Source organism: Hylobates moloch, unplaced genomic scaffold (assembly GCF_009828535.3).
Source record: "Hylobates moloch isolate HMO894 unplaced genomic scaffold, HMol_V3 SCAFFOLD_1, whole genome shotgun sequence".
In the NCBI taxonomy this organism is placed as follows: domain Eukaryota; kingdom Metazoa; phylum Chordata; class Mammalia; order Primates; family Hylobatidae; genus Hylobates; species Hylobates moloch.
The window spans coordinates 230,064,378-230,084,051 of NW_026652276.1; the positions used below are offsets into that span (position 1 = coordinate 230,064,378).

At 52.1% G+C, this 19,674-nt stretch overlaps 1 protein-coding gene across 1 annotated transcript in view; it reads left to right on the forward strand.

Moving 5' to 3' along the window:
- Positions 1-18,838, forward strand: part of ZNF282 (zinc finger protein 282) — a 30,619-nt gene extending 11,781 nt beyond the window's left edge. The window contains exons 4-8 of the mRNA XM_032762080.2: positions 342-461; positions 3,592-3,711; positions 5,364-5,477; positions 6,707-6,820; positions 16,494-18,838. Coding sequence (XP_032617971.1) covers positions 342-461; positions 3,592-3,711; positions 5,364-5,477; positions 6,707-6,820; positions 16,494-17,329 — 1,304 coding nt within the window. The 3' untranslated portion in view covers positions 17,330-18,838. The remainder of the gene's footprint in view (positions 1-341; positions 462-3,591; positions 3,712-5,363; positions 5,478-6,706; positions 6,821-16,493) is intronic.
- Positions 18,839-19,674: the final 836 nt, after the last annotated feature.

Sequence of the window (19,674 nt, forward strand, 5' to 3'; positions counted from 1 at the left end):
ACCACAGAACTCAGCGTTCCACCACTACCACATTGGATTACAGTAAAACAGCACCGTTTGCACCTCACCATGCACCACATCCCAGCAGCCCGGGGTAAACCAGAGCTGGTCTGATGTTGGCTTTCAGAGACCAGCTCTTCCTACAGTAGAAATTTGGGCATCTATCGACTCGTTTTCAAGGTTCTTCATAAGAGATTACCTGCCTAACTCGCATAACTGCTGCCAAAGAGGGACACCCAGGTGGAGAGGGGGAGATGGGGTAGCGGAGAGTTCTCCTGTCCCCTTGCTGCATGCGTTGGTCAACTTCACTCAGCCTTTCCCTCCCTCCTTCTCACTTCCAGATACGGAGGGCTCAGTCCCCAAGCCAGATGCTCCAGCCCAGGCTGAGCCCAGGGAAGAGCCTTGTGTGTGGGAGCAGCGCCACCCCGAAGACAGAGAAGTCCCAATGGATCCCGATGCAGGTGATGGCAGCAGAAGAGAGTGCGGGGTCCAGGGAAGGGCGAGAGAGGACAGCCGGCGGCCCGCACACTGCTGCTGGGAGGCGCCACTGTGTGTGCACCATGGGGCGAGGGTCTTGGGTGGCTCCCAGGGTTGAAATTTGGTAGTCACTTACAGGAAGAGATCTCAGGGCTCAAAATAGCACCCCGGATATTTGTCGTTTGGTTTGTTAAAGCCGCGTAGCTCTGGACTCACAAGCTGGGTGGAGAGACGAGGAAGGGCTTAGGCTTACGCTACCGCCCGGGCCTGACGTGGAACTGCAGAGAGAGGCCCCAGGCCCGGGCTCAGAGAGGCTGACAGAGGAGGGAAAAAGGAGTCTGCGGCGCATGCGGGGTATTGCCCCTGCCCGTCGCTTATTGCTCTGCCTAATGTGCAGCATCATCACCTCATTCTTCGGCTGACACATGCGACTCACCTGCAGGCTCGCCCTGCAAGCCGCTTGCCTCACTCAAGAAGGAATCTTAAGCCTGAGGAAATCGGGCCCCTGAGCGCATCACACTTGATGGGCTCTTGCTGGGGTGGAAAGGGTGGAAGGCCCTAGGGTTCTAGGCCTGCCTCTGCCTTGGAAATCTTTCCTCAGGGTCAGCTTTCCTGAGCATTGTTGGACTAGGTGAAATCTGGTGCTCAAACTGTGTTCTCTACCTCATTGGAGGAACTTTTGCCTGTCTGGGCCCTCTGTCCTTCCTTGTTTTTTCGTTTTTTGTTTCTTTCAGACGGAGTCTCACTCTGTGGTTCAGACTGGAATGCACTGGTGCAATCTCAGCTCACTGCAACCTCCGCCTCCCAGATTCAAGTCTGCAACCTCAGCCTCACTGCAACCTCAGCCTCCCAAGTAGCTGGGACTACAGGCATACACCACCACGCCCAGCTAATTTTTGTATTTTTAGTAGGGACGGGGTTTCGCCATGTTGGCCAGGCTGGTCTTGAACTCCTGACCTCAAGTCATCCACCCGCCTCGGCCTCCCAAAGTGCTAGGATTACAGGCGTGAGCCCCCACACCCGCCGTGTCCTCCCTTGTTTTTAAGTGGAGAACATTTTCCTGAAACTCATCTAAGAATGCAGCTCTCAAGGCCACACTCTCCCCTCCTCCCATTCCCAATCTTTCCTTTTTATTGAGATGTGATTTACAGACTGTAATATTTACTGTTTTAAAGACTGCAATTCAGTGGCTCACAAAGTCATGCAACCAAAATCATTATCTAACTCCAGAACATTTCTACCATAAGAAACCCCGCACCTGGCAGGGCACGGTGGCTCACGCCTGTAATCCTAGCACTTTGGGAGGCCGAGGTGGGCAGATTAGCTGAGGTCAGGAGTTCAAGACCATCCTGGCCAACAAGGAGAAACCCCGTCCCTACTAAAAAATACAAAAAATTAGCCGGGTGCAGTGGCGTGCACCTGTAATTCCAGCTACTCGGAAGGCTGAGGCAGGAGAATCGCTGGAATCCGGGACGTGGAGTTTGCAGTGAGCCGAGATTGTGCCACTGCACTCTAGCCTGGGCTACAGAGGGAGACTTCATCTCAAAAAAAAAAAAAAAAAAAAAAGAGGGCCGGGCGTGGTGGCTCACGCCTGTAATCCCAGCACTTTGGAAGGCCAAGGAGGGCGAATCACAAGGTCAGGAGATCGAGACCATCCTGTGGCTAACACGGTGAAACCCCGTCTCTACTAAAAACACAAAAAATTAGCCAGGCGTGGTGGTGGGCGCCTGTAGTCAGTCCCAGCTACTCAGGAGGCTGAGGCAGGAGGATGGCGTGGACCCAGGAGGCGGAGCTTGCAGTAAGCCAAGATCGCACCACTGCACTCCAGCCTGGGAGACAGACTCCGTCTAAAAAAAAAAAAAAAAAAGAAACCCCACCCCTACAAGCAGTCCTTCCCTGCTCCCTTTTACCCCCCGCCCCTGGGAACCACTAATCGACTGTCCGTATCTATAGATGTGCCTGTCCTGGACATTTCGTCTAAATGGCTCCTTCCCTGTCTTCATCAAGCACTGCAGAAGTTTAAGGTCAGCAGCGGTAGTAACAGCACCTAGTCTTATGGGGTAGCTTTTTACATTTGAAGCACTGTAATCTCAGCAGTTTCAGTTGATTATCAAACCATCACTGAGCATGAGAAAGAACAGGGATCACTGTGTCCTTTTTGTAGATGAAAAGGATAGACCAGAACCCAGAGAGGCTAACTGACCCATCCACTGAGTCGGTGCAGAGTTGAAGCCAGGATCCCAGTCTTCAGATTCTTTGTCTTTCTTTCCTGGTGCCTGAGCCTCCTCTTGCAGCAGGGGGCACCATCAGAAGAAAAGGCCCTGTTTGTTGCATGCTGGGCTTCTGTGTAGAGGCTATGTCCTTGTCTTTTATGCACAGTGAGTCCTCACTTAATGTCATTGATAGGGTCTCGGAAACTGTGGCTTTAAAATGACATATAACACAACCAATTTTTCTTTCTCATCAATGTTATAACTAAACATCATAGAAGGAAATGACATTATTCGAGGATCTGCTATGTGTCATTTCACTTGAACTCACTGTTTCCAAGAACCTGTTGATGACAGTGAGACTGACTGTATAAGGAGATTGTGCACTATCTGTCCAACAATAGAGCTTCGTTGTGCCTTTTTGCCCATTCCAGCTTCTTACAAATCATATATATGCACGTGTGTGTGCATCTGACCTCAACCTGGCCAACTATGTGCATCTGGCCAACAAGGACTAATGACTCCCACAGAGAGGTCCAACTTGTGGCCCAGTCCTGATCAGGACCCAGCCAGTTACACAGCTCTAGGTTATTTCTGAATTATCTCTTCAGCCTCATCACCCCTCATTTTGCTGCTTGCCTAGCCCTTTTTCTTGAATGTTGGCTTCCTCTGTGCTCCTGAGACCTTCTGCTCCTCAGAGTCCCCCATGGCTCCAACAGGAACCCAAGACCCCTGTCTTCTCCCCTGGCAAGTGCTGTCAGCCATGCTTCTGAGCCCAGAATGTCCTGGTGACCAGCATGCAGAAAAAAAGACACAAAGCAATGTCATTCTCTGTTCCCAGGAGCAGAGCTCCTGGTGCCTGCAGAAAAAAAAGACACAAAGCCATGTGATTCTCTGTCCCCAGGAGCAGAGCCCCTGGTGCCTGCACAGGATGCATCTTCCCAGGTGAAGCGTGAGGACACCCTGTGTGTCCGGGGTCAGCGGGGCCTGGAGGAAAGAGCCATCCCCACGGAATCCATTACCGGTGAGTGAGCCAAGCAGCCATCCACACCAGGGAGGGGAGGGGAGGGGAGAGGGTTAGCATGGTCTGCCAGCCCCCAGAATTGGCTGTCGCGTGTGCCAGGCCAGAGGGCTGAGCTCGAAATGGAAGGGCTGTGCATCCAGGGCTGGGCTGAGCCAGGATTCCTCCAGGGGACACAGACGTGGCAAACAGCATTGACAATCTGCTGGTACACCTGGGCTCAGCGCGTTCTGTTTCCTCTTTCTCATATTATCCGTTTTTAACTATTCCATCTTCCCTTTTAGAAACAATATCCTGGCAGAGGTACTAAGTGTAAGGCTTCATGGGTGGGGGAACAGGGAGGTCAGGAAGACCTGTTGTTCCCTGATCAGGAAGGCCTTTCATTGTTTTAAACAAGTATTTATGGGCTGCTACCTCTGTGCCAGGCACCCACATACCTGCGGTCCTGTGAGGGACCTCCTGTTAGCTGGCATTGCAGCTGGACTCTGTCGTAGGTGAGAACTCTGTTAGAGCAGATGTATGTATCAATCAGAGTTTTCCAGAGAAACGGGACCCGTAAGGGTGTGTGTGTAAAAGAGAGATTTATTTTATTTTAAGGAATTGGCTTGTGATTGTGGAGGCTGGCAAGTCCAAAATTTACAGGGCAGGCCAGAAGGTTAGAGACCCAGGGAATCGCTGATGTGGCTGCTTGAGCCTGCAGGCAGAACTCCCTTTTCCTTGGGGGAGGTCTATCTTTTCCCTTAGGCCTTCAGCTGGTTGATGAGGCCCGCCCACATCATAGAGGGCAATCTGCTTGACTCAAGTCTACTGACTTACATGTTCAAATCTCATCTAAAAATATACCTTCATAGTAACAGCTAAATAATGTTTGACCAAATATCTGGGTACCATGGCTGAGCCAAGCTGGCACATAAAATCAACAATCATGAGACATATTAACATACTGTAGCCCTTTACTTATCCACAGGTTAGAGCTCCACAAACCTCATCCCCCCCTTAGTCAGAGCCTCACACCCATCGGTAAGTGCTCATAGCGTCTGGGGAGAGGAAAGCCCGTTCACTTGTCATCAGGCATGACCCTTGAAAGCATCGCAGTATTAGGATCTTTAAGGAGATCTTTAAGAGAATAGAAGGCAATAAGGGGTAAATTAGGTGTCAGAGACTCTGTAGAAGAAAGAAAATATAGGGTCTTTTTCTTACATCTTAGAAAAATCCCATTCAAAAGATTTAAAGGCTTCTTGTAACATTACTTTATACCCCATAAACATATACAACTATAATTCATCAATATATAATTTAAAAAAAAAAGGCTTTCTGGAAGTTGTCATCTTTCCAGAGGAAATACCTCTTTCCATGGTGGTCTCAGCACCAGAATGGGAACTTCATTCTAAGGAGATTTAAGTTCCTGCAGCACAGAAAGGCTCTTTATTAAAGACTGTAATGTCACTCCCCTACAGCATCCTCTTATTTGCAGCAAAAGCTCCATTAATTGGGGCCAAGCTGACTTCAACCTTTAGTTAATGAGACTTATGTAATTGTACCTGATGTTTAGGGGAAAGAGATAATTGCATGAAATCAGAGATTTACTCAAAACACAAACTTGCAGGAGATTTTGCATCTTCTAACACCTTTGCCGCTCTTGTTCCCGCGGGTAGACTCCCCAATTTCTGCCCAGGACCTCTTGTCCCGGATTAAACAGGAGGAGCATCAGTGCGTGTGGGATCAGCAGGATTTGGCAGACAGAGATATTCCCACGGATCCCAATTCAGGTGAGAACAAGGTCAGAATGAATATTGAGGGCAACAAGCATTTTTCAAAAGGAATCATTAAATTAATAATTTTTTGTGTCTATGCAACTGATACTAAAATTACTTCAGCACCGATTTTCTGTTTTTTGAGATGGAGTCTTGCTCTGTCGTTCAGGCTGGAGTGCAGTGGTGTGATCTCAGCTCACCGCAACCTCCGTTTCCTGGGTTTAAGCGATTCTCCTGCCTCAGCCTCCTGAGTAGCTGAGATTACAGGCATGTGCCACCACACCTGGCTCATTTTTTGTATTTTTAGTAGAGATGGGGTTTCACCATGTTGGTCAGGCTGCTTTTGAACTCCTGGCCTCAAATGATCTGCCTGCCTCAGCCTCCCAAAGTGCTGGGATTACAGGCATGAGCCACCGCGTCCGGCCATTCAGCACTGATTTTTGAACAATAAAAACAACCAAAAAGCATCTAAAAGCTGCATCTATTTCTGTGTCAGAAAATCATTTACATTTTCTGGAATTTCTCTTGAGTGAATACTAGTTAGAAGTTTCCCAAGAAACTTGTAGGGAGGGTCTAGGCATTCAGGGAGGCATAAAAGAACAATGTAAGCCCCACCTGCCCACGACCTATGTATGCATCCGTGTGTTTGCAGAGCTGAGAAGTCCAGTGTCATTGCCTGGTAGTTAGGACACAAGTCTCATCCTACCCACCATACCAGGGAGAGAGGATGAGAAGTTGAATCTAGGATTCCTTGTACTTTGTCAACTTCACCACAGAGAAATTGAGGGGACTCAGGGCAGAAGGAAAGCGGGGCCTTCCTGCTTCACTGTGGTACTTATCAGTGACCTCCGGTTGCGGCCTCTGCCATCGCTGGTTTCTAAGTCATACCTGTTAGCCACGGCCCTGAGGGCCGTTATCTGGGGCTTTCTTCTGGCCTGTCTTGGCCCCATGGGTTCCTCTGGGGCTAAGTGGCAGAGCTGGGAGATCTGGGTTTTAATCCTGGCCCTGCCACGGCACAGACCTTAGGCTAAGCCTCCTTCTGGCCAACTTGAAATGCAGCGAGCAGTGAGAGTCCGTTTAGGAAGGGGCTTATGAGGGTAAGGAGGATGGCCTGGAAATGCAACAGCGATACCAAAACATGCCCTGCAGGTTGCAGCCACTGCATGGGATGGTTTTCAAACCTTTGATGGGAGGCTGAGTGGAACTGAACAAAATCTAAGACTGCCTTCTTTCCATGACAACAGAGTCTCTCATCTCAGCACATGACATTTTGTCATGGATCAAGCAGGAGGAGCAGCCATACCCATGGGGACCACGTGACTCAATGGACGGAGAGCTCGGATTAGACTCTGGCCCTAGTGAGTAACGTCCCCACCTAGACCCCGGGGTTTCCCCTCTGGAGCTGTACAGCTGAGGCCTGGACGAAGGCTGGTCCTCTTCTCAGCTCACCCCTCGCAGGGTGATGTTCTGTTGATGGCAGCATTTCAAAGTTCTGCACCAAAGCACTCCCATTCTTTTTGGAGTGTGATACTGTATTAGTTCCCCAGGACTGTCATAACAGGGTACCACAGGCTGGGCAGCTTAAACAATAGAAATTTATTCTCTCACAGTTCCACAGGTTGAAAGTCCAAAATCAAGGGGTGGGCTGGGCCTTGCTCCCTCTGAAATCTGTAGGAGATTCCTCCCTCGCCTCTCCCAGCTTCTGGTGGGTGCCGGGAACCTCTGGCACTCCTTGGCTTGTAGATGCGTTGCTGCAAGCCTCTGTTGTCACGTGGCGTTCCCTTGTGTCTGTCCTCACATGCCATCTTATAAAGACACCAGTCATATTGGATCAGGGCCACCCTACTCTAGTATGACCTCATCTTAACTAACTACGTCTGCAATGACCCTGTTTCCAAATAAGGTCACATTCTGAAGTCCTGGGGGTTAGGACTTCAATATATTTGGTGGAGGAGGGGGAGGGCACAATTTAACCCTTTATGGCAGGGAGGGGAGGAAGGGAGAGGGGCCGGGAGATTGCTGAGCCAGTGTGCCTGAGGCAGTTGACAGCAGCAGGTGGCTCACATGCTGGAAGACACTAGCCACGTTGCACACAGTGGCTCACATCCCTGATCCCAGCACTTTGGGAGGCTGAGGCGGAAGGATCTCTTGAGGTCAGGAGTTTGAAACTAGCGTGGGCAACATAATGAGACCCACAGGGTCTACAAAAAAATTAACAAATTAGCCAGGCATGGTGACTTATGCCTGTGGTCCCAGCTACTCTGGAGGCTGAGGTGAGAGGATCTCTTGAGCCTGGGAGGTCATGGCTGCAATCAGCCATGCTTGCACCACTGCGTTGTAGCCTGGGCGAGAGATAGATCCTGTCTCAAAAAAACCTGAAAGAAAAAACAAAAAACAAAAACACTAGCTGAAGTACCCCAGGCATCCCTGAGCTACCATCCCAGAGTCACTGATGAACACACTGAAGCTCAAAGAGAAAGGGAGGATTGTTTTCCCAACAGGTATGGAACCAAATGTCTCACCAGACTTGGGTCTCTTGGGTCTTTCTGAAGCTCTGCTTATTGACCTATGACCCTAGGCATATGTTTACGGATTGTTGAACACTCTTAGCTCAGGCTAATATTCCTCGCTAAAACCCAGTACCATCCCCTTGCCCTCAACGTGGCTGACCTAGTGTCTTCTGGATGGTCGAAGTGTTAACGGAATAGCTGAATGTGTGTTCCCTGTCCATATTTCCTGACTTTTTTTTTTTTTTTTGAGACAGAGTCTCACTCTGCCACCCAGGCTGGAGGGCAGTGGTGCAATCTAGGCTTACCACAACCTCCGCCTACCGGGTTCACGCAATTCTTCCACCTCAGCCTCCCGAGTAGCTGGGATTACAGGCGCGTGCCACCATGTCTGGCTAATTTTTGAATTTTTAGTAGAGACAAGGTTGCACCATGTTTGCCAGGCTGGTCTCGAACTCCTGACCTCAGGTGATCCACCCACCTTGGCCTCTCAAAGTGCTGGGATTATAGGCATGAGCCGCTGTGCCGAGTGCTGACATCTTGAAAGAGCTGAAACTCCACGTAAGAGCGGAGGACATGGGTTGTTTCTGGTTCTGAACAGCCATTTCAAACTCAGGCAAGCGGATCACACTCTCTATAAGACAAACTTAGTTCTAGAAGAGCCAGTGTGGGCCTGGAGGAATTGGCAGGAACGAGATAGGAACAACGTATGTCCTTATTTCAAGTAGAATTGAAAGCGGTCCTCTGTAACTGCTGGCTTGGTGGGATGAGATGGGGGAAGCCAGGAGACTGGCGGTGAGCACCAGAAGAAAGCCAACTCCACCTCTTCCTCCACAGCTGGTAGGCTACCATTGCTAGCCCTGGCCCGAAGGCACAGGAACTAGTGCATCTGACCTGGGGCCAGGAAATTCTGCCCAAACCCTTCCTTAGAAGGGTTTGTCTCGGAAGACTCAATGCTGTCTTCTGATTCTTCCCAGTTGGCTGGGAGCGTGTGGGCCTGGAGGAGCCTGTTCCTGGGGACTTGTGCTGTGTGGAAAGCAGTCTAGGAAGGGCCCATGGAGAGCTTGCAAGGATTTGCAAAGGACCCAGCCATTTTCCTACTGAAGTGTGGATGTCATAGAATGATTCGCCTCATGTTGTTTTATCTTTGTTTGTTTAAAGACAGGGTCTCACTCTGCCACTCAGGCTGGAGTGCAGTGGTGTGATCCTGGTTCACTGCAGCCTCGATCTCGTAGGTTCAAGCGATGCTCCTGCCTCAGCCTCCCAAATAGCTGGGTCTACGGCATGCACCACTGTGCCTCACTAATTTTTTAAAATGTTTTGTAGAGCTAGGGTCTTGCTATATTACCCACGCTGGTCTGAATTTCTGGCCTCAAGCAATCCTCCCACCTGGGCCTCCCAAAGCTCTGGGATTACAGGCAGGAGCCACCAGGCCCAGCCCATGTTATTTTATATTTGAGGGACCTTTGAACCCTAGCATTTGGGAGGAAATGCACAGAATTTGGGAGATAGGAGTATCTGGAAATGGTTCTCTTGCCTGCCCAGTCATGACAGCCTCTTATCAGAACCTCTGTTCTTTCTCCCAAAGTGAGCCTGCTTCCTATTTATCAGTGTTGGAATTTGACACTGGCCTGTCATCTGTGGTTTCTTTGAGGTTTAAAACCAACCTAGTATTGCGGTTGCCAGGGACAGCCAGATGGTAGACATGCTATTATGTGGAAGAGTCTTCTGGAAAGGGCATGGAGGGGAGAAGAGTCGGGGTAGAGAACACAGTGCAGACACGGGATACCTGCCCCTGCCAACTTCCTTCTCCAGCCCTGGGGTATGTAAGAGGGAAATAACTGGTATCCGTTTGACTCAAAGGCAGACCTCAACCCAACTGGATATTACATTCTTGTAAAAGGGACTCCTGAATTTATTTATTAATGAGTGTGTACTGAGTCTCTGCTCTCAGCATGTTAGTGTAAGACAAGAAGAAGATTCAGTTTGCCCAAAGTGAATGTACATCAGTGCCTCCCCTGAAGCAGGAAACGTAGCTAGGACTCTGGAGTCCAGTGGCTAACAGGTGCTTCTGGAGTGAGAGGTGGTCAGGATCCTGAAGCCGGGCCACCATTCCCAGATGCCAACACCCACAGAATATGACGTGAAAGCACCCTCTTGAAATTCCCACATTATTCACTGCATTGGGTTAAAACAGTGGTTCCAACCTTTCATAGTTTCTATTTTTTTTTAGCAGGTATTTACTTAATGCCTGCTATGTGTTACACAGTATTGTAAGCACTTAGAATCAGCAGTGAAGGGCCAGGTGTGGTGGCTCAGGCCTGTAATCCCGGCACTTTGGGAGGCCAAGGCAGGTGGATCACCTGAGGTCAGGAGTTTGAGACCAGCCTGGCCAACATGGTGAAACTCCGTCTCTACTAAAAATACAAAAAAAAACAAAACAAAAACAAAACTAGCCAGGAGTGGTGGTGGGCACCTGTAATTCCAGCTACTTGGGAGGCTGAGGCAGGAGAATTGCTTGAATCCGGGAGGCGGAGGTTGCAGTGAGCCAAGATTGCACCGTTGCACTACAGCCTGGGTGGCAGAGTAAGGCTCTGTCTCAAAAAAAAAAAAAAAAATTGGCAGTGAAGAAAGACCTTTTCTTTTGTGGAAAGAGGATGAATAAGCAGGCCAGCAAGCAGGCAAGGTAAAGCCAGGGTGCAGCAATGCTCGGAGAACAATGGCAGGGAGAACAGGAAGGAGTGCGGACATGAGGCAGAGCAAGGGCAGAGTGGTCAGGAAAGGCCTCCTAGGGGAAGCGGTGCCTGACTGAGTGTGCCCTTGGCAGTGGGAAGGAGCCGGCCGTGGGGCTGCAGGGGGAAGAGAAGACCAAGAAGAGGGAAGTGAGGGCAGAGGCCATGGAGGCTTTGGGGAGGGGGATGGAGCCGTAGACTGAGGCACCTGAGCATGTATGACTTATGGGCCAAGTTAGTTTGGATTTTATTCTTACAAGAAAGGAGACTGGGCCGGGTGTCATGGTGGGCACCTGTAATCCCAGCTGCTCGGGAGGCTGAGGCGTGAGAATCCCTTGAACCCAGGAGGCGAAAGTTGCAGTGAGTGGAGATCATGCCACTGCACTCCAGCCTGGGTAACAAAGCGAGACCCTGTCTCAAAAAAAAAAAAAAAAAGAGAGAGAAAGAGAGAGAGAGACTAATAAAGGGTATGAAATCGGACATGATCTGATTTACATTTTTATAGGATTTCAGGAGTGGATTGCCGGGGGGTGTGGAGCCATGTCTGAGGCTCATGCATTTGATGCAGACCAGGTGGAGAGATGCTGGTGGTCAGAGCTGGGGGAGCAGCAGTGCACAGGGAGAGAAAGGACAGATTCAGATGCACTTTGAGAGTGTCACTCATGGGTTGCCTGTGGGGGCTGCGGAATCAAGAATGACTCCTGGGTCTGGGTCCTACAGAAGTAGGTGAACGGTAGTACTGTTTGCTGAAGTGCCAAGCCCTGGAAAAGAACCTGTGTTGCTGGTTCTAGTTTGGACCTATTAAAATTTGAGATAACACTCAAGTAGCAGATCAAGTAGGTGAATACAGGAGTCTGAAGTTCAAGAGAGAGCTTGGGGATAGACTGATGTGGGAGTTACAGGTTGCAGTGACTTCCAACATCAGCGACCTGGAATTGGCCAAACCTCACAGGTTGAGGGCTCAGGCCTCCACAGGACTATTCTCTCTTCAGACACCAGCCGCAAATCTGGGGGTTCTAGGCCACCCTCACTTCTGACCAGCTGGCTACAAATTCTGGGCTTCCCATCGCCCCCTCATAATTTTCTAGAATGACTCATAGAATTCAGGAAAGTGCTATATATATCATTACAGTTTTATCACAGCAAAAGGATTCAAATCAGAGCTAGCCAAAAGGAGACCTATAAGGCTAGGTCTGGGATGGTCCTAAGCATGAAGTTTCCATTGTTCCCTCCCTGTGGAGTCAGGATGTGTCACCCTCCCAGCATGTCAATGTGTAAAAATATGCAGAGCATTGCCAACCAGGGAAGTTCACTGAGCTTTGGTGTTCTGAGTTTCTGTTGGGGCTTCTTTATATAGATATGATTGATTGAATCATTAGCCATGAGGTTCAGCTCAGTCTCCAGCCCCTTTCCCTCCCTGGAGGTTGGGCCTCAAACCCTAACCCTTTAGTCACGTGCTTGGTCTTTTCAGCATGGCAGCCCCATCCTTTGTCATCTCTTTAGCTTAAACTCTCTAAGAGCCCACCATGAATAACAAAGGCACCCCTGTCACTCGGGAAATCCAGAGATTTAGAGGCTCCTTCCCAGGAACCGGGGACAAAGGCCAGTCAAGTTGTTACACTTAGGTTGTTGAGACTATATGAGTTCTAGCGACAGTGTAAACAAAGAATTAAAGAGATCTTAGCTCTGAGCCTGGCAGAAAACCAGAGGAGCAAGGTGTTACGGAGGCTGGGAGAAGAGAATCTCTTGGGGAGGGTTAACTATGTCAGACACCCATGAGTGGTTGCATATGCAGGACAGGGAAGAGGCTGGTGGATTTGGTAGGTTGGATATTGTTGGTGATCTCGACAAAGGTTTTTCAATGGAGGTTGGGTGCGGTGGCTCACACCTGTAATCAGCACTTTGGGAGGCCGAGGCAGGTGGATCATTTGAGGTCGGGAGTTCGAGACCAGCCTGGCCAACATGGAGAGACCCTGTCTCTACTAAAAATACAAAAATTAGGCAGGCATAGTGGCAGGCACCTATAATCCCAGCTACTTGGGAGGCTGAGGCAGGAGAATCGCTTGAACCTGGGAGGTGGAGGTTGCAGTGAGCAGAGATTGTGTCACTGCACTCCAGCCTGGGCAACAGAGCAAGACTTGGTCTCAAAAACGAAAAAGTTTTTCAGTGGAATGGCAAGGTGCATGCCTGATTGGAATCATCTAAGAAGAATGGGAGGTGAAGAAGTGGTAAGGGCAAGCGCAGTGACTCTTGATGAGTCTTACTATGAAAAGGAACGGAAATGACATGTGAGGAGCTGGGGCAGGGGCCACGCAGGTCTAGGGAGGGGGTTCTTTTAAGGTCGGAGATAACTAGACCATTGTCTCGGGTCAGATGCTCCCAACTACTTTAGAACCCTGATTCAAACTGCCTTAAAGAATAAAGAAATTTCTTCTCTTACGTAACTAGAAGTCCTAAGATAGGTCAGGTTCAGGCTTAGTTGATTCAAAGACTCAGCATGTTTTCAAGGACCCAGGTTCTTTCCAACTCCTTGCCTGACCATCCTCGGTGTGGCTTCTTCCCCAGGCTGGTAGCACGGCAGCTGCAGCTGTGCCAAGCGTCGCATCCAGACATGAGTGTACAGGAAAGCCCATCTTTTCCTGCACACTCTAAGGAGTGAGGAAATCTTTCCAGAAGCCTCCCAGCAAACTTCCCATACCCTACTGACCATAACTAGGTTACATGCTTGCATGTGAATCACTTACCAGCCAGTGACTGGAAAGGAAAAGCCCTCATGGCCATGCGTGGGTCGGGGGGTGGGAGGGGGGTAGGGTAGAGGAGGAAGGATGACGTAATCGTTCCAGAGTGGAAAAGTAAAACCCACTAGAGACGTGGGCCAGGATGCCGGGCTGTGTGGAGGCCCCTGGAAGGTTTTTGTTTTTTTTTTTGAGACAAGGTTTCACTCGGTCACCCAGGCTGGAGTACAGAGGCGCGATCACAGCTCGCCGCAGCCTCGACCTCCCAGGTTTAAATAATCCTCTCGCATCAGTCTTCTGAGTAGCTGGGACCACAGGCGTGTGTCACAGTGCCTAATTTTTAAATGTTATTTTTGTAGAAATGCGGTCTCCCTAGGTTGTCTAGGCTGGTCTCAAACTCCTAGGCTCAAGCAATCCTTGTGCCTTGGCCTTCCAATGTGCCAGGATTACAGGCATGAGCCACGGTGCCTGGCCAGCTTGTGCAGTTTTTCAGCTGCCTGAGTGCAGTCATAGGACTGGAGCTCTCCAGGCCAGCACAACGGAGGAGCAAAGGCAATCACGGTGCCCTAGCAAGCGCCTGGGCTGCCGGGCCTGGAGAGCCAAGTTGGGTCAGGAAGACAGAAGAAGGTTGGAGGTGGAGGGCATGGCGGGATGGTGAGAACGTGGATTGAGGTTCACACTGGGTTGGAAGAATGGTCAGAGTAGGACTGTCTTAGGTGGGCTTCCCGGGAGACAGCCCCTGGGAGTTTATGTGCATATAGTTTCTTTGCAAGTCCTCTGGGAATAACACCTGGGAAGGAGTGAGAGTCGCAGGACTGGGTAGACAGAGAAGCAAACACCCTCAGTGCCGTGGCCACAGAGGCCACAGCGATCTCTCGGGATGCTCTGGAGCTGGGATGACCCTTCCCAGGCATCCTGCACTGACGTGAAGAGAATTCTTTTGGCCTCTCCACCTGGCCGGTGTCCTGCAGAGATGGATCTCTGCCAGGTCAATTTTGATTGAGAGAGAGAGGGAGGGCGGGCCCAGTCTAATAAGGAGTATCATATAAGGACAGACCTCAGTCAAACACCAACGAATATAGGAGGGCTGGGTGGGAACATGGCAGATGTGGCCTGAGAAGTGGCCTCCGGGGAGCAGTTGGGTCCTGGGCAGAGGGGTGTGAGCACGGAGAAGAGAAAAGGATGCCGAGAAGAGGTGGGAGGCAGTCTCTTTCTTCAGAGCTCTTCCACAGGCTTCCCCTAAATTGGGGAGCAGGGGTCCTCTAGGGAGAAAGGAATTCAAACTGAAGACCAGGGAGGTGATGGAGCCTGACGCATAAGAACCACTGGTTTGGGGGGCAGGGTGGGTGGGAGGGGGGAGGACTGGGCCTGAGGTCACCATTCTGATGCTCAGAGCCTGGGCTTTGTCTCCCACTGCCCCCCAAGGTGGTGGAGAACTGTGCACTCGGAGGAAAGGGGGCAAGAATCGCGTTTCCTGGGGTGGTAGGTTGGGCGGCCACTGCCACGAGTGCAAGGAGGGCCTGTTATGGTGCTGCCAAGGTCCAGGTGGGTCAGGTGCCAGGGTGGGACTCACGTGTCCCAGCTGCCCACACCTGCCCAAGTCAGATGCCCCACATGCTTAGTGGAAACATGACTGCCAACCCCTCTGATGCTTATGTTTCCAGCTCCCTGCATTCCTTTCCTGTGGGCCTCTAGATGGTTTTCACCTCGGATAAAATTCTTTCCTTCCCATTGAGATATTGTCCTGAGATAAAAGTGAGCATTGTCAGTGTGTGTGCTGGCTCACATCTGTAATCCCAGCAGTTTGGGAGGCCAAGGTGGGAGGATTGCTTGATCCCAGGAGTTGGAGACCAGCCTGGGCAACATAGTGAGACCCTGTCTCAACAAAATTTTTTTTCTATTTTTTATTTTTATTTATTCATTTTTTGAGTCAGTCTCGCTCTGTCGCCAGGCTGGAGTGCAGTGGTGGGATCTCAGCTCACTGCAACCTCCGCCTCCCAGGTTCAAGTGATTCTCTTGCCTCAGCCTCCCAAGTAGCTGGGACTACAGGTGTGTGCCACCACGCCCAGCTAATTTTCGTATTTTTAGTAGAGATGGGGTTTCACCATGTTGGGCAGGATGGTCTCGATCTGTTGACCTCGTGATCCACCCATCTCGGCCTCCCAAAGTGCTGGGATTACAGGCGTGAGCCACTGCGCCTGGCCTTTTTAAATTGTATTTTATTTATTTACTTTTTTGAGAGACAGTTTCTCTCTTGTTGCCAGGCTGGATGCCTGGGCCAGTGCAATGGCAAGATCTCAGCCCACTGCAACCTCCGCCTCCCTGGTGCAAGCGATTCTCCTGCCTCAGCCTCCCGAGTAGCTGGGATTACATGCACGGGCCACCACTCCCGGCTAATTTTGTATTTTTAGTAGAGACAGGGTTTCTCCACGTTGGTCAGGCTGGTCTCCAACTCCTGAACTAAGGTGGTCCGCCCACCTCGGTCTCCCAGAATGTGGGGATTACAGGCGTGAGCCACTGTGACCCGCCGAAAAAATTTGTTGTTTTAATTAGCTGGGCCTGGTGGCGCATGCTTATGGTCCCAGCTGCTTGGCAGGCTGAGGTGGGAGGATCACTTGAGCCCAGGAAGTCAAGGCTGCAGTGAGCCATGATCTCACCAGTGCACTGCAGCCTCGGCGACAGAGCCAGACCCTGTCTGGAAAAACAAACAAACAAAAAACATTGTCCATCAGACTGCAAGTAAGTCTTGTTGTTTCTGGGCAATTCTACCTTCCAAAATGGCTTCTGGACAGCAGGTCCCCTACTCCTTAGCCCTTAGCGTTCTGGAGGGACTTCCTGTCCTTGTCGCTTGCCACCTGCTTGACCCGTTTCTGGGCTCCACAGCAGGGTGGCTTCGAACAGGTCGAAGGGCCATGTAGATCGTGGCCCAGCACCTTGTGCAATCCCTCGTAGTTAGTGGAACTGAGGCTCAGCATGCTTCCTGGGCCCCCTTCGGGAGCAGTGTGGGGTCCTGGCCGAGAACCCCTGTCAGCATGTCACTTCTTCCTATCTCCCCAGGTGACAGCCTGCTGATGGTGAAGAATCCACCCCCGGCCCCGCCACAGCCCCAGCCCCAGCCCCAGCCACCGCAGCCGCAGCTGCAGTCGCAGCCCCAGCCCCAGAGCCTGCCCCCGATCGCGGTGGCCGAGAACCCGGGCGGCCCCCCGAGCCGAGGGCTGCTGGACGACGGCTTCCAGGCGCTGCCTGGGGAGCGTGGCTCGGGCGAGGCGCCGCCGGGTGGGGACCGCAGCACCGGGGGCGGCGGGGGCGATGGGGGCGGTGGGGGCGGCGGCGCGGAGGCGGGGACCGGGGTAGGCGGCGGCTGCGGCAGCTGCTGCCCTGGCGGGCTGCGGCGGAGCCTCCTCCTGCATGGCGCCCGCAGCAAGCCCTACTCGTGCCCTGAGTGCGGCAAGAGTTTCGGCGTGCGCAAGAGCCTCATCATCCACCACCGCAGCCACACCAAGGAGCGCCCCTACGAGTGCGCCGAGTGCGAGAAGAGCTTCAACTGCCACTCGGGCCTCATCCGCCACCAGATGACGCACCGTGGCGAGCGGCCCTACAAGTGCTCGGAGTGCGAGAAGACCTACAGCCGTAAGGAGCACCTGCAGAACCACCAGCGGCTGCACACGGGCGAGCGGCCTTTCCAGTGTGCACTGTGCGGCAAGAGCTTCATCCGCAAGCAGAACCTGCTCAAGCACCAGCGCATCCACACGGGCGAGCGCCCCTACACGTGCGGCGAGTGCGGCAAGAGCTTCCGCTACAAGGAGTCGCTCAAGGACCACCTGCGCGTGCACAGCGGCGGCCCGGGCCCCGGCGCCCCACGGCCGCTCCCGCCGCCGCCCGAGAGAGACTAGGGCTGGGCTGGGGGAGGGCAGGGCCAGACGGAGTGGACTGGGGGCGGCCTGAGCACCAACCACCTTGCCGGGTGTCCTCGGCCACCGTCTGGAAATCGGCAACAGGCATTGCACTCCGGTTGGGGGTCCCCCAGGGTGGGGCAGGGATCCCCCAGATCTGTCTGGTCTGAATGGACGCCCAGCTTGTCTCTAGGGTGGAACCAGCTGCCGGGGAAGGGCCAGGGGGACCGCGAGGAGCCAAGCGTCCTTGGGCACCGCCCTCATACCCCCTCGGGTGCCCTGGGACCACTGGGTCACAGATGGTCATCAGGGGAAGCCACCAGGGAGTCCCGAAGCCCTTCTGAGATCAGGAAATCAGGTCCCAAGGTTAGGAGACGCCCTGAAAAAAAGCGAAGGCCGAGGGATGTGCTAAGGGTAACACCTTCATGATGACAACACTGCCTCGCGTTTCAATAGCGCTTTATACTTTTTTAAGTGTTTTCTATCCGTTATCCATTTCACCCTTGGCCTATCCCTCTAACATAGGTGGGGTAGGATTTTCCTGGTGACCGAGGAAAGTGAGAGGCAGGTGAGACGGTTCACCCAATCACACGGGAAGAGGGGGCGCTGCCCAGCCGCGCTCACCGCCTACCTCCGCTGCCCGGGAAGCTGCTGGCCTGGCCCTCCTGGTCTCTCTTCCTTTCCTTGCTCTCACCCACGGACAAAACCAGAAGCGACAGGAGGCCAGCTCCTGGGGTTCCTGGGAGCGGGGAGCAGATTGGCTACGAAACGCCCCAGGTTGTATATTCAGAGGGCTCCTTCTCCATGGGAGCTCCTGGTGCCGCCTCGGCCCCAGCCTGTCCCCAGCCCCTCAATCTGGTGCAGCAGCATCTTGTCACTGCACAACAGTGGCCTGGTCCCCCACAGGCAGCTAGGGCCCCAGGTCAGACCTCACCATGATGATTTGTTCCAGTTTTCCCAGGGCAGAGGGGCGAGGGAAAGGCTTTTGCTGAGAGAGTAGCCGTCACGTGTCTCTTCCCAGCAGCGCCGGGCAAGTGGGTGCTAGAGTCTGAGTCTCAGGCTCTCCTGCCCTGGGCCTCCCAATTGGTGCTATCTGTTACTGCCCGTGCTCGCGGACATGGATACAGACCCTGCTGTGCTCCACACCCTGCAGGTGCCTCGGGAAGCGCCCAAAGGATTCCCCTTCACGTTGGTGCACCTGCTCCATGGCTCCGGGCGCTGCGTCCCGAGGGGCCACAGTCTCCATTTCAGCGTCTTGCATGGCCTGGCACCGGGTGGGGTGGCATGCCCCAGGACCCTTGTTTGTGTCAGAAATGACTTTCCCTGCCACTGCCGTGGGTCCGGCGTTCCTCCCAGCCGGGATCACAGTGGGCAGCCGGCACCCGGCACCACTTTGGCGAGCGCCCTGCTTCCGCCCTCACCCTCATCTACGCTGCTCCGCTTTTCTCAGACCCCTTTTTGCCGTGCAAAGGGAATTCTTGACATTAAATAAAAGGTATCCAGATTGCAGACTGCATGTTCACAGAGCTGGGGGTTCTCCAGCTTGCCTACAGTAAAGCCTCAATGAACTGGAATCCATTTCAATGGGGTATTTTTTTTTCTTCATTCTGCTTTTTGAAGGAGACAAATCTTAAGAAAGCAAATTGAGATGAGAAATTAGACAGGGTTCAGTAGAGTTTTGTTAGAGCAGAAGGGGACCCTTCAGTGATCAGTTGCTGGGGGAGGGGGGTAGTGTGCCACTTTTCAAAAGCATATGCACAAAGTATTTTCCTAATCTAGATCATGGAAAGGTCAGAATGTTTTTTGGTTGCAGGAGCGTGGGGAGAGGGGAGACGTCACTTGAGACATGGGTTTAAAACACCTGGCCGGGCGCGGTGGCTCACACCTGTATTCCCAGCACTGGGAGGCCGAGGCAGGCAGATCACGAGGTAAGGAATTTGAGACCAGTCTGACCAAAATGGTGAAATCCTGTCTCTACCCAAAATACAAAAATTAGCTAGGCGTGGTGGCGGGCGCCTGTAATCCCAGCTACTCAGGAGGCTGAACAGGAGAATCGATTGAACCCAGGAGGTGGAGATTGCAGTGAACGGAGATCGCACCACTGCACTCCAGCCAGGGTGACAGAGCGAGACTCCGTCTCAAAAAAAGAGAGAGACAGGATTTCACTCTTGTCCAGGCTGAAGTGCAATGATTCAATCATTGCTCATTGCAGCCACAAACTCCTGGGCTCAAGCACTCTCTTGCCTTAGCCTCCCCAGTGGCTGGGACTATAGGCATGCATGCATCACCACACCTGGCTATTTTGTTTTTCTTTACTTTTTGTAGAGATAGGGTCTTGCTATGTT